The 15,000-nt window shown below is 40.1% G+C and overlaps 1 protein-coding gene across 1 annotated transcript in view; it reads left to right on the plus strand.

Moving 5' to 3' along the window:
* cacna1ib (calcium voltage-gated channel subunit alpha1 Ib) overlaps positions 1–15,000 on the plus strand; it is a 95,178-nt gene that overhangs the window by 35,665 nt on the left and 44,513 nt on the right. The window contains exons 11-13 of the mRNA XM_082137076.1: positions 7–268; positions 1,669–1,737; positions 11,766–11,944. Coding sequence (XP_081993202.1) covers positions 7–268; positions 1,669–1,737; positions 11,766–11,944 — 510 coding nt within the window. The remainder of the gene's footprint in view (positions 1–6; positions 269–1,668; positions 1,738–11,765; positions 11,945–15,000) is intronic.

The raw sequence follows: 15,000 nt of genomic DNA on the forward strand, positions 1-15,000 counted from the left end.
CTCTGTCTGTCTCTCTCTCTCTCTCTCTCTCTGTCTCTCTCTCTCTCTCTCTCTCTCTCTCTCTCTCTCTCTCTCTCTCTATCTCTCTCTCTCTCTCTCTCTCTCTCTCTCTCTCTCTCTCTCTCTCTCTCTCTCTCTCTCCAGGTTTCGTCTGATGTGTCAGACTATCATCGCTCATAAACTCTTTGACTATGTGGTTCTTGCTTTCATCTTCCTCAACTGCATCACAGTGGCTCTGGAGAGACCCAGAATCCACCAGGGCAGTCTGGTACGTTTCATCACTCACATTCATACACACAGAATTGTCACAGCTTGAGTCAGCGCGACTTGTCTCACGGTAGTGACACGTTGATTGCAGCTCCGCATGAACCCTGTCACATGTGCTGGAGCTTCACAGAGGAGAAACGGCAGGTTTAATTCCTCCGCAATGATCTGGTTTATAATATAGTATCTTGAGAAAGATCAAACTGTCTCTTCCTTTTAATTGGAAATCAATATATGTCTGGCAGCTTGAAAAAATCTTTTAAAAAAAGTTAAACATAAAAACAAAAGTTAAACATTTAATAATCTATAAGCATTTCTCAGATTCTATGTACATTAAGTATGTAAAACAACACTGTCAGTACACCAGTTATACAATGAACTAGAACCAGATCAATGCATTTATTTCCATTCAAAATGATGGAAACCGACAGAAAAACACCAGGCTTGAAAGATTCCTTATCCTGTGGCTCCCTCTAGTGGGAAACATTAATATCAACATTTAAACATTTAAAGTCCCCCTGTAGTCTATCATTTTATCCCTTGAAACTCATCTTTGATCACCAAAATGACATATTTAAATGTTTTTTCCTTGAAAAATATTCTTCATGCCTTAAAATATCTTGAATGTAACTCGACACCCTTGCCTAATTTAGTACACTGGGTCTATGAATATGCAAATGAGCCCCGCCTCCACTCACTCGCTCAGCTCAGAGATCCACTGGTTGACGATCACACGTTGATCTGATTGGTTACAAGGTAGTTTGTGACGTCAGAAACACCAGCGATTTCAAAGCGTGTTTTTGAGACTGTCTTTGGTTCACTGCAGTTTTAAGGAGGAAATACTCAGCAATGCTGTCGACTTATGAATTTACACATGGTTTGTCTTAAAGCATATTAATAACACCACATAGACATAAAAATGAAGAAAGCGCGGTCGGAAGAGTGCAGAGACGGCTCTGCGTGAGTGGTATTTAGTGTGTCTTTAAAAATATTAAACTGAAAATGTTTATGCATTGAAGAACATCACACACCCTAGTAATGATTTATAGATTCTCAGGAACTAACACTGTTAATCAGTGTATTAGATCGGTTTGGCTAGCTTTGTGTCGGCATCATGACTGTTCCTGTAGAAGCTCAGCGTGTTAAAGCATGAACTTCAGCAGGACTGGTGTGACATTTCAAGCGTAATAATCACAGGATATTTTACCCCGGTAATGTAGAAGTCTCACATCTCATTCTTAGTTTGACATTTCTGGAGCCGCTGTATCATTACCCTCGCGCTGCCTTGTCTCACTGTTTTTTTTCTCTCTCTCTCTCTCTCTCTCTCTCTCTCTCTCTCTCTCTCTCTCTCTCTCTCTCTCTCTCTCTCTCTCTCTCTCTCCCTCTCTCTCCCCCCCCCATCAGGAGCGAGTCTTCCTCACCATCTCCAACTATGTTTTCACTGCCATCTTTGTGGCCGAGATGACAGTCAAGGTAACGTCTCACCTGAGCACGTTGTGTGTGTGTGTCTAAGGTATCCTGAACACTTCTGTGCAGCCTGTATCAGTGGCTGTGCTCATACAGACAACAACGGGCAGTTAATCATAATAAATATAGTGCAAAAAACAAACAAAATAACATTAAAAGAATGAAATCAGTGTGATTATTCCTCTGGCTGCTCTTCATTAATCTCAGGACTGGGAACACTGGTTTAATGTTACACATTAAAATGAAAGATGACATACATGATAGGGTATAGTGTAAGTATAAATAAACAGTGGTTCTGTCAATCGATTGTATTAATTTGCTTTTGTGTAATTAATCGCACCTAACATTAAAGTTCAAAAGTAATTTCACAGTTAATCTACAAATTAATGTAGAAAAAACATTTAAAAAAACAGCATAACAGCAATCACTTCACAGTCTTCACAGCATAAATTATAAATTAAATATACAGTAGTTAACATTTGAAGTGGATCAAAAAAGTTCATCAAAGTTTTCCTAAGACAAGAACGGGTATTGTTCAAAATTCATGTATAACTTTGATGAAAGGCTTTGATCCACTTCAAATGTTGGCTACTGTAGATGAATCCTTATTAAAGCTACAAAAGTAATTCAGATTTTGTCTTTTTCTTTTGTTCTTTTATTGATATTAATGACAGACAGCAGCAGGTTTATTAGGCACTGTCACTTTAAGATCTGACTATTACACTTCATTAGAGCGTCTGCTGCTCACACTGATTACTCAGCTCATTCAGATCATGTGCCATCAGCCTCGTTAGCCAATGAGAAAGCTGGAGATGCAGTGCATGCTGGGTAAACACTGGAGTGAAGAGTTTTACAGGACACTTCACCAGTGTGTATCAGAAGAGTGTGTGTGTCAGAAGAGTTTGTGTCAGAAGAGTGTGTATCCGAAGAGTGTGTGTCAGAAGAGTGTGTGTCAGAAGAGCGTGTGTGTCAGAAGAGCGTGTGTGTCAGAAGAGTGTGTGTCAGAAGAGAGTGTGTCAGAAGAGTGTGCGTCAGAAGAGAGTGCGTCAGAAGAGTGTGCGCGTCAGAAGAGTGTGCGTCAGAGTGTGCGTCAGAAGTGTGCGCATCAGAAGAGTGTGCGTGTCAGAAGAGTGTGCGCGTCAGAAGAGTGTGCGTCAGAAGAGTGCGTCAGAAGAGTGCGTCAGAAGAGTGTGCGCGTCAGAAGAGTGCGTGTCAGAAGAGTGCGCGTCAGAAGAGTGCGCGTCAGAAGAGTGTGCGTGTCAGAAGAGTGTGTGTCAGAGTGTGCGTCAGAAGAGTGTGCGTGTCAGAAGAGTGTGCGTCAGAGTGTGCATCAGAAGAGTGTGCGTGTCAGAAGAGTGTGCGTGTCAGAAGAGTGTGCGTCAGAAGAGTGTGCGTCAGAAGAGTGTGCGTGTCAGAAGAGTGTGCGTGTCAGAAGAGTGTGCGTGTCAGAAGAGTGTGCGTCAGAAGAGTGTGCGTCAGAGTGTGCGTCAGAAGAGTGTGCGTGTCAGAAGAGTGTATCAGAAGAGTGTGCGTCAGAGTGTGTCAGAAGAGTGTGCAAGGCAAGGCAAGTTTATTTATATAGCACATTTCATACACAATGGCAATTCAAAGTGTTTTACATAGGAGAAATTAAAATAATTAAAAGAAATAAGAATAATTAAAACAGTTTAGAAAAATAAAATAAAATACAGTACAGTACAAACAGTCGGACGAACAGCGGCACAGTGCTCATTCAGTAAATGCATAGCTAAACAGATGTGTTTTGAGTCTGGATTTGAATGTGACCACTGTAGGAGCACATCTGATCTCTTCTGGAAGCTGGTTCCAGCTGCGGCTGGCATAATAGCTAAAAGCAGACTCGCCATGTTTAGAGTGAACCCTTGGTATTTCTAGCTGATATGATCCTAATGATCTGAGTGATCTGTTGGGTTTATATTCAGTGAGCATATCTGCAATGTAGTCATACATTGTGCGTCAGAGTGTGTGTCAGAAGAGTGTGCGTGTCAGAAGAGTGTGCGTGTCAGCAGAGTGTGCGTGTCATAAGAGTGTGCGTGTCAGAAGAGTGTGCGTGTCAGAAGAGTGTGCGTGTCAGCAGAGTGTGCGTGTCAGAAGAGTGTGCGTGTCAGAAGAGTGTGTATCAGAAGAGTGTGCGTCAGAGTGTGTGTCAGAAGAGTGTGCGTGTCAGAAGAGTGTGCGTGTCAGAAGAGTGTGTGTGTCAGAAGAGTGCGTCAGTGTGTCAGAAGAGTGTGTGTCAGAAGAGTGTGCGTGTCAGAAGAGTGTGAAGAGTGCGTCAGAAGAGTGTGCGTCAGACAAGTGCGTCTCAGAAGAGAGAGCGTCAGAAGAGAGTGTGTGAGAAGAGTGCGTCAGAAGAGAGTGCGTGAGAAGAGTGTGCGTGTCAGAAGATTGTGTGTCAGAAGTAGGGGTGTAACGATACACGTATTCGTATTGAACCGTTCGGTACGAGGCTTTCGGTTCGGTTTTCGGTACGCATTTTCAAACCGAACGGTTCGTTGGAGCATTTTTCCTGCCGACCAAAATTTCGTTATTTCAAATGTAGGCGCGTGCGCGTGGCAAGCGCGCCCATAATGTAAGAGACACCGGCGCGACCACAACATTGCCCAACATCAAATGGCAAACGTAATGTAAGCGGAACGAAACTGCTCGTTATTGTGTGGTTGAAGGACCGTTTATCAGTTTGGACCAGTGCAGCGCGAGCCGATCGTGATCAAGCTACACTGTTACTACACAGCGCTAATAAGAGATCCAGTAAAGAAAGCATTTAAATTCGCCACAGAAGTAATAACATTGCTGCGAGATCTAGAGAGAAACATTCACATTTCTCCGCTATTAACGGATCAAACAGCGCTGACGTGGAAACCAGGAAGAAACATTGTGCCATGAATGAACTATCCAGTGTCCACAGATCAGCAACATTCACCATGGATTTACTGTAGTAACACTAACTGCAACCATGGAAGTTTGGCAGGAATAGTAGGCTATAATGTCTTCAAGTAACATTACGTCGGTTTTATTTTGACATTATGAATACAAAATGCTGCCCTCAAATGTTAATCTGAACTAAAATAAACCTTTGTTTATAACTACTACAATATTACATTTAATTTTTTCCAAGGAGCTGGTTTTTTTTATATGCTCCTAAGAAGAGTCAATTATAGCTCTAGAATTGCTCAAAGTAAAAATAAAAAAAAATCATACTTTATGATGTTATTTTTAATAAATTAAAAAAAATAAAAAAATAAATCAAGGAAATTTCTCTGGCATTTCTTTATTTTTGCTGTATCGAAAGTCTACCAAACCGTACCGAACCGAACCGTGACACAAGTGTATCGTATCGTATCGAACCGAACCGTGAATTTTGTGAACCGTTACACCCCTAGTCAGAAGAGTGTGTGTCAGAAGAGTGTGCGTGTCAGAAGAGTGTGCGTGTCAGAAGAGTGTGCGTGTCAGAAGAGTGTGCGTCAGTGTGTGTCAAGAGTGTGTGTGTCAGAAGAGTGTGCGTCAAAAGAGTGTGCGTCAGAAGAGTGTGTGCGTGAGAAGAGTGTGTGCGTTAGAAGGGTGTGTGCGTCAGAAGAGTGAGCGTCAGAAGAGTGAGCGTCAGAAGAGTGAGCGTCAGAAGAGTGTGCGTCAGAAGAGTGTGCGTGTCAGAAGAGTGTGCGTGTCAGAAGAGTGTGTCAGAAGAGTGTGCGTCAGTGTGTGTCAAGAGTGTGTGTGTCAGAAGAGTGTGCGTCAAAAGAGTGTGCGTCAGAAGAGTGTGTGCGTCAGAAGAGTGTGTGCGTGAGAAGAGTGTGTGCGTGAGAAGAGTGTGCGTCAGAAGAGTGACCGTCAGAAGAGTGAGCGTCAGAAGAGTGAGCGTCAGAAGAGTGTGCGTCAGAAGAGTGTGCGTCAGAAGAGTGAGCGTCAGAAGAGTGCGTCAGAAGAGTGTGTGTGTGAGAAGAGTGTGCGTCAGAAGAGTGTGTGCGTCAGAAGAGTGAGCGTTAGAAGAGTGAGCGTCAGAAGAGTGTGCGTCAGAAGAGTGTGCGTCAGAAGAGTGAGCGTCAGAAGAGTGCGTCAGAAGAGTGTGTGTGTGAGAAGAGTGTGCGTCAGAAGAGTGTGCGTCAGAAGAGTGTGTGTGAGAAGAGTGTGTGTGTGAGAAGAGTGTGTGCGTCAGAAGAGTGCGCGTCAGAAGAGTGTGCGCGTGCGTCAGAAGAGTGTGTGTCAGAAGAGAGTGTGTGTAAGAAGAGTGCGCGTCAGAAGAGTGTGCGTCAGAAGAGTGTGTGTATCAGAAGAGTGTGACAGCAGACAGAAGGCAAGAGTGCTGTGAAACTTATCAAATAATCATGCAGAGGTCCAATATTATAATAGATTTATGAAGTTTTAAAAGAGAAATCTCTTCCTTGTCTTTCTGTGGCCCTCAACCTCAAAATCACTCATTAAAACTGCACAAGATTGATTTAACCCTATAAATCCTGCACACTTCTACGAGCTCTAAATGATCAACATGAGTGATTAGGCAAGGCAAGTTTATTTATATAGACATTTCACACACAATGGAAATTCAAAATGCTTTACATAGAAAGGAATTAAAATATCACATTATGGCAATTCAAAGTGTTTTGCATAGAAAATAAGCACAAAATAAAAGCAACGGGAATTTAAAACAGTTATAAAAGGAATTAAAAGAGATATATGACAGTTATATAATGAGTAGAGAATTAGAGTAAAATTAATTAAAGTATTAAAAATATGATACATAGAATAAACTTCTCATCTGGCAAAACACCGGTGTCTCATATTTTGCATATAGTTTTACTCTGACACTGTGTCTGTGGTGTTTATACGCCTAAGAATTCCGATGGACCCGATTTTCCCCTAAAATCGGACAGGAGCTCTAGGACTGACCTCGGGTTCACTGCTCCATCAGTCCGCAGCCCAAAAAAAGCTCTAGGAATGGCGGAAGCTCTAGGAATGGAGTGGATCCAGTCCGCACCCCACAGAACCTCGAGTTTAATCACGTCAGACTCACTCCACCACAGGCCCAGGCCATCAGCATGGCTTCATCTCTCAGTTTCTCCAATTAAGTCATTTATGTTTGTCTCTTATCCAATTTTCAGTGCCATTTGAGTTTAGAATCAAAAGGAGGATGCAGAAATAAGAGACAGTGTATTCAGTCGGACGTACAGTGGCACAGTGCGCATTCTGTAAATGCACAGCTAAACAGAAGTGTTCTGAGTCTGGATTTGAATGTGATACTGTAGGAGCACATCTGATCTCTTCTGGAAGCTGGATTTTATGTCATATCTTCGATACTGTTATAAAAATCTCATTGATTTACATTACAAGCATCAGAATTTCATCTTTTTGTCCATATAAATATCAGCTTTGCATCAAAGTGCATATTTGTATATAAACTGTCGTGGAAATTCTCAATCTGACTTCACCAGCGACAATACAAACAACCTCCAGTCGTCATTATAATTAATGCAATACAATACTACAATACCACAGTATCAATACAGTACTACAGTTACAATACAATACTACAGTTACAATACAATACTACAATACTACAGTATCAATACAGTACTACAGTTACAATACAATACTACAGTTACAATACAATACTACAACACCACAGTATAAATACAGTACTACAGTTACAATACAATACTACAGTTACAATACAATACTATAATACTACAGTATCAATACAGTACTACAGTTACAATACAATACTACAGTTACAATACAATACTACAACACCACAGTATCAATACAGTACTACAGTTACAATACAGTACTACAGTTACAATGCAATACTACAGTTACAATGCAATACTACAGTTACAATACAATACTACAACACCACAGTATCAATACAGTACTACAGTTACAATACAATACTACAACACCACAGTATCAATACAGTACTACAGTTACAATACAGTACTACAGTTACAATGCAATACTACAGTTACAATACAATACTACAATACCACAGTATCAATACTGTACTACAGTTACAATACAGTACTACAGTTACAATACAGTACTACAGTTACAATGCAATACTACAGTTACAATACAATACTACAACACCACAGTATCAATACAGTACTACAGTTACAATGCAATACTACAGTTACAAAACAATACTACAGTATCAATACAGTTACAATACAGTACTACAGTTACAATACAATACTACAATACCACAGTATCAATACAATACTACAGTTACAATACAATACTACAGTATCAATACAAAACCACAGTATCAATACAATACTACAGTATCACTACAATACCACAGTGTCAATACAGTACTACAGTTACAATACAATACTACAGTTACAATACAATACCACAGTATCAATACAATACTACAGTATCAATACAATACCACAGTATCAATACAATACCACAGTATCAATACAATACTACAGTATCAATACAATACTACAGTATCACTACAATACCACAGTTACAATACAGTACTACAGTTACAATACAATACTACAGTTAAAATACAATACTACAGTATCAATACAATACCACAGTATCAATACAATACTACAGTATCACTACAATACCACAGTATCAATACAGAACTACAGTTACAATACAATACAACAGTATCACTACAATACCACAGTATCAATACAATACCACAGTATCACTACAATACTACAGTTGCAATACAATACTACAGTATCACTACAATACTCCAGTTACAATACAATACTACAGTATCAATACAATACTACAGTATCACTACAATACCACAGTATCAATATAGAACTACAGTTGCAATACAATACTACAGTATCACTACAATACTCCAGTTACAATACAATACCACAGTATCAATACAATACTACAGTATCACTACAATACCACAGTATCAATACAGAACTACAGTTGCAATACAATACTACAGTATCACTACAATACTGCAGTTACAATACAATACTACAGTATCACTACAATACTACAGTTGCAATACAATACTACAGTATCACTACAATACTCCAGTTACAATACAATACTACAGTACTACAGTATCAATACAGTACTACAGTTGCAATACAATACTACAGTATCACTACAATACTACAGTTACAATACAATACTACAGTATCACTACAATACTACAGTTACAATACAATACTACAGTATCGATACAAAACTACAGTATCAATACAATACTACAGTATCACTACAATACCACAGTATCAATACAGTACTACAGTTACAATACAATACCACAGTATCAATACAATACCACAGTATAAATACAATACTACATTATCAATACAATACTACAGTATCAATACAGTACTACAGTTACAATACAATACAATACCACAGTATCAATACAATACCACAGTATCAATACAATACTACATTATCAATACAATACCACAGTATCAATACAGTACTACAGTTACAATACAATACTACAACACCACAGTATCAAAACAGTACTACAGTTACAATACAGTACTACAGTTACAATGCAATACTACAGTTACAATACAATACTACAATACCACAGTATCAATACAGTACTACAGTTACAATACAGTACTACAGTTACAATGCAATACTACAGTTACAATACAATACTACAACACCACAGTATCAATACAGTACTACAGTTACAATACAGTACTACAGTTACAATGCAATACTACAGTTACAAAACAATACTACAATACTACAGTATCAATACAGTACTTCAGTTACAATACAGTACTACAGTTACAATACAATACTACAATACCACAGTATCAATACAATACTACAGTTACAATACAATACTACAGTATCAATACAAAACCACAGTATCAATACAATACTACAGTATCACTACAATACCACAGTGTCAATACAGTACTACAGTTACAATACAATACTACAGTTACAATACAATACCACAGTATCAATACAATACTACAGTATCAATACAATACCACAGTATCAATACAATACCACAGTATCAATACAATACTACAGTATCACTACAATACCACAGTTACAATACATTACTACAGTTACAATACAATACTACAGTTACAATACAATACTACAGTATCAATACAATACCACAGTATCAATACAATACTACAGTATCACTACAATACCACAGTATCAATACAGAACTACAGTTACAATACAATACAACAGTATCACTACAATACCACAGTATCAATACAATACCACAGTATAAATACAATACTACAGTTGCAATACAATACTACAGTATCACTACAATACTACAGTTACAATACAATACTACAGTATCACTACAATACTACAGTTGCAATACAATACTACAGTATCACTGCAATACTCCAGTTACAATACAATACTACAGTACTACAGTATCAATACAGTACTACAGTACTACAGTTGCAATACAATACTACAGTATCACTACAATACTACAGTTACAATACAATACTACAGTATCACTACAATACTACAGTTGCAATACAATACTACAGTATCACTACAATACTACAGTTACAATACAATACTACAGTATCAGTACAAAACGACAGTATCAATACAATACTACAGTATCACTACAATACCACAGTATCAATACAGTACTACAGTTACAATACAATACCACAGTATCAATACAATACCACAGTATCAATACAATACTACATTATCAATACAATACTACAGTTATCACTACAATACCACAGTATCGATACAATACCACAGTATCACTACAATACTACAGTATCAATACAGTACTACAGTTACAATACAATACTACAGTATCACTACAATACTACAGTTGCAATACAATACTACAGTATCACTACAATACTACAGTTACAATACAATACTACAGTATCACTACAATACTACAGTTGCAATACAATACTACAGTATCACTACAATACTCCAGTTACAATACAATACTACAGTACTACAGTATCAATACAGTACTACAGTTGCAATACAATACTACAGTATCACTACAATACTACAGTTGCAATACAATACTACAGTATCACTACAATACTACAGTTACAATACAATACTACAGTATCACTACAATACTACAGTTACAATACAATACTACAGTATCAATACAAAACTACAGTATCACTACAATACTACAGTTACAATACAATACTACAGTTGCAATACAATACTACAGTATCACTACAATACTACAGTTACAATACAATACTACAGTTGCAATACAATACTACAGTATCACTACAATACTACAGTTGCAATACAATACTACAGTATCACTACAATACTACAGTTGCAATACAATACTACAGTATCACTACAATACTACAGTTACAATACAATACTACAGTATCAATACAAAACTACAGTATCAATACAATACTACAGTTGCAATACAATACTACAGTATCACTACAATACTACAGTTGCAATACAATACTACAGTATCACTACAATACTACAGTTACAATACAATACTACAGTATCAATACAAAACTACAGTATCAATACAATACTACAGTATCAATACAATTCAATACAGTACTACAGTTACAATTCAATACTACAGTATCAATACAATTCAATACAATACTACAGTTACAATACAATACTACAGTATCAATACAATTCAATACAGTACTACAGTTACAATTCAATACTACAGTATCAATACAATTCAATACAATACTACAGTTACAATACAATACTACAGTATCAATACAAAACTACAGTATCAATACAATACTACAGTATCAATACAATTCAATACAATACTACAGTTACAATACAATACTACAGTATCAATACAATTCAATACAATACTACAGCATATCAAGGTAATTCCTGTCTCGAATACTTCTAATACAAATCTAATACAATTCAATACTTTGAGGTAAAGGTTCAATAAACTGTTTTGTTTATAAAAGCGGATTCTCTCTCTCTCTCTCTCTCTCTCTCTCTCTCTCTCTCTCTCTCTCTCTCTCTCTCTCTCTCTCTCTGTCTCTCTCTCTGTCTCTCTCTCTGTGTGTCAGGTGGTGTCTAAGGGCCTGTATCTGGGTGATCGAGCGTATCTGCGCAGCAGCTGGAATGTTCTGGATGGTTTTCTTGTCTTCGTGTCTCTGATTGACATTGTAGTGTCGATGGCGGGCGGAGCGAAGATCCTGGGCGTGCTGCGCGTGCTGCGACTGCTGAGGACATTACGCCCGCTCAGGTCACGACGACAACACACACTTTCTTTAGAGCAGCGCAACACACTGACACACGCTGACAGCAGGTTCATCTGTGCTCATGCTTTATTAGCAGAATCATGACTCTACAGGTGAAAAGATATAAATCTATAAATCACCAGCCGTTCCCCAGTTGATTAATCACAGTATTAGGACTGTGTGTTAGGATTGTTTTGTTTTACAATTGTTTTTTCAAACGTTTTGTTTAACCATCCTAGTGAGGCATTGTATAATTAAAAATGCACTGATTTGCATACATTTTTAGATCAGAAATCTGAACACTGGATAAGTGTTTTGTAAGTGAAAATAAGATAAGTGAAAGACATTGTTGACATTAGTTCTCCTTTTATCACTCCATAAATCAGAAAATGCTGTCAACAGACAGAAATCAAACAGGTTTTCTCTGTACTATGTTGTATAAATAAGGTGAATGATATCTGAACAACCCTTCAGAATATAGATATAAAAAAATGAGAAGTTTGTTGTGTGTGAAGCTGCTGAAGTTTCTGACTCAAACTAACTGCCTTGAGAAGCTTATTGTAAAGTGTTACCATGAAAATACCCTGTTCTTGGCGGTCGAGTCTGTGCGGTTGGCGTTCCGGTGGTCTGGGCTGGTTCTGTGTGGTTATGTGCGGTTCTGTGCGTTTCTGTGCGGTTCTATGCGGTTCTGTGTGGTTCTGTGCATTTCTGTGTAGTACTGTGTGGTTCTGTGTGGTTCTGTGAGGTTCTGTGCGGTTCTGTGTGGTACTGTGTTCTGTGCGGTTCTGTGCGGTTCTATGCGGTTCTGTGTGGTTATGTGTGGTTCTGTGCGTTTCTGTGTGGTACTGTGTTGTTCTGTGCTGTTCTGTGTGGTTCTGTGCGGTTCTGTGTGGTTCTGTGCGGTTCTGTACGTAGATAGAGGCAGCGCGTAGATTACGAGTCCACTCTGCAAGAAGATTCTGTGACTGGGATCTCGCGTTTGCCGAGGCAGCGCGTAGATTTAAGGTCTGCATTGCAATACAGAATCTATAGTGGCTCGGATCTCGCGTTTGCTGAGGCAGCGCGTAGATTACGAGTCTACTCTGCAATAAAGATTCTGTGACTGGGATCTCGCGTTTGCCGAGGCAGCGCATAGATTTAAGGTCTGCATTGCAATACAGAATCTATAGTGGCTCGGATCTCGCGTTTGCTGAGGCAGTGCGTAGATTACGAGTCTACTCTGCAATAAAGATTCTGTGGCTGAGATCTCGCGTTGCTGAGGCAGCGCATAGTTTAAAGGTCTGCATTGCAATACAGAAATCTATAGTGGCTCGGATCTTGCGTTTGCTGAGGCAGCGCGTAGGTTACGGGGCTACTCTGCAATAAAGATTCTGTGTGGGTGCGAGGCATGCACAGTCAGCTCCTGAGGGTGCTGGCTGTGTTCATTGAGTAATATCTCGACGCACACAGCCGTGCGTTTCGGGTGTTTCAGCCTCACGCCCGTTGACTTTCTTCTCGAGAGATGAAAGTCAAATATATTGTGAACGACTCGAATCTCGTGTTTGCCGAGGCAGTGCGTAGATTACGAGTCTGCAATAAAAGGGACACACGCGATCTGTGAAATAATACTGTTTGGGTGCGAGGCATTCACAGTCAGCTCCTGAGGGTGCTGGCAGTGTTCATTGAGAAATATCTCGGCGCACGTGCATAGAAAAGGCCGTGCACTGTCGGATGTCTCAACTTCGCACCTGTTGACTTTCTTCTCGAGGGATGAAAGCCAAATATATTGTAACGGCTCGAATCTCGCGTTTGCCGAGGCAGCGTGTAGATTATGAAACCATATAAATAAATATTAAACAGTATTGTCTGGTGATTATGGCTGCATTCAATTCTATGGAATTAAAATGATGGAATATTATCTGACTTTAAGAAGTTAGATATTTTAATTCAGCCTACCATCCAGACCGTGTTTCACTTATCCAGTGTTTTTGGCGGCAAGCCTTCTGAGCCTAAGGTCGATCTGAGGACCGTCCTTCAAGCAAAGAAGGCTTCCGCCTAGCGGTCCTAGCTGCGGCCGGACCGCTGAGAGCTGCCCCCCCCTCCCCCCCCCCCCCCCCTCCCCCCTCCCTTAGTAGATTATCTCGGCGCATGGTCATACCTTCCGAATATATCTGCGTGGGCCCTGCGTACTGTAGAGATGGGTTACAGACTGCAGTTCAGCTCCCCTCCCCCGAAGTTCAACGGGGTGGTCTGGACTGTGGTCGGCCCAGAGCAGGTTCGGGTTATGGAACAGGAAGTTCAATCCCTGTTGGTCAAGGAGGCCATAGAACGTGTTCCTCTGCCAGACAGGGAGTCCGGGTTCTACAGCCGGTACTTCATAGTTCCCAAGAAGGTTGGGGGGTTGCGTCCAATAATAGATCTCAGGCATTTGAATCGTTCTCTGAGGAGATTCAGGTTCAAGATGCTCACAATTCCAGCCATTGTGAGTCAGATCCAGTTCGAGGACTGGTTCGTCACGATAGTTCTGAAGGACGCATACTTCCATATATCCATCCTTCTATGTCACAGGAAGTTCCTGAGGTTCGCTTTCGGGGGCGAAGCGTACCAATATCGGGTTCTTCCCTTTGGCCTAGCTCTCTCCCCTCGCACCTTCACCAAGTGCATGGATGCAGCGCTGGCTCTGTTGAGACTCCAGGGCATCCGTGTACTCAACTATATCGACGACTGGGTAATATCTAATATTGGCCAAGTCGCGCGAGATGGGAGTTCGGCATCGAGATGTCGTTCTGGCCCATATCAGGTGCCTGGGGCTGAGACTCAACACGAAAAAGAGTGTGTTGACGCCCTCCCAGAGAACTACGTTCCTGGGAGTTGTATGGGACTCCACGACGATGCGGGCACAAATGTCTCCCGCGCACGTGGAGTCCATACAGGCGATGGTCTCCAGAGCGAAGCTAGGCCGCAACCTCACTGTGAAGCAGTTTCAGAGACTGCTGGGGCTCATGGCAGCAGCGTCCAACGTCATACCTTTTGACCTGCTACACATGAGACCCCTACAGTGGTGGTTGAGAGCCAAGGGGTT

This window comes from Leuciscus leuciscus (assembly GCF_965113295.1).
Source record: "Leuciscus leuciscus genome assembly, chromosome: 14".
Classification (NCBI taxonomy): Eukaryota; Metazoa; Chordata; class Actinopteri; order Cypriniformes; family Leuciscidae; genus Leuciscus; species Leuciscus leuciscus.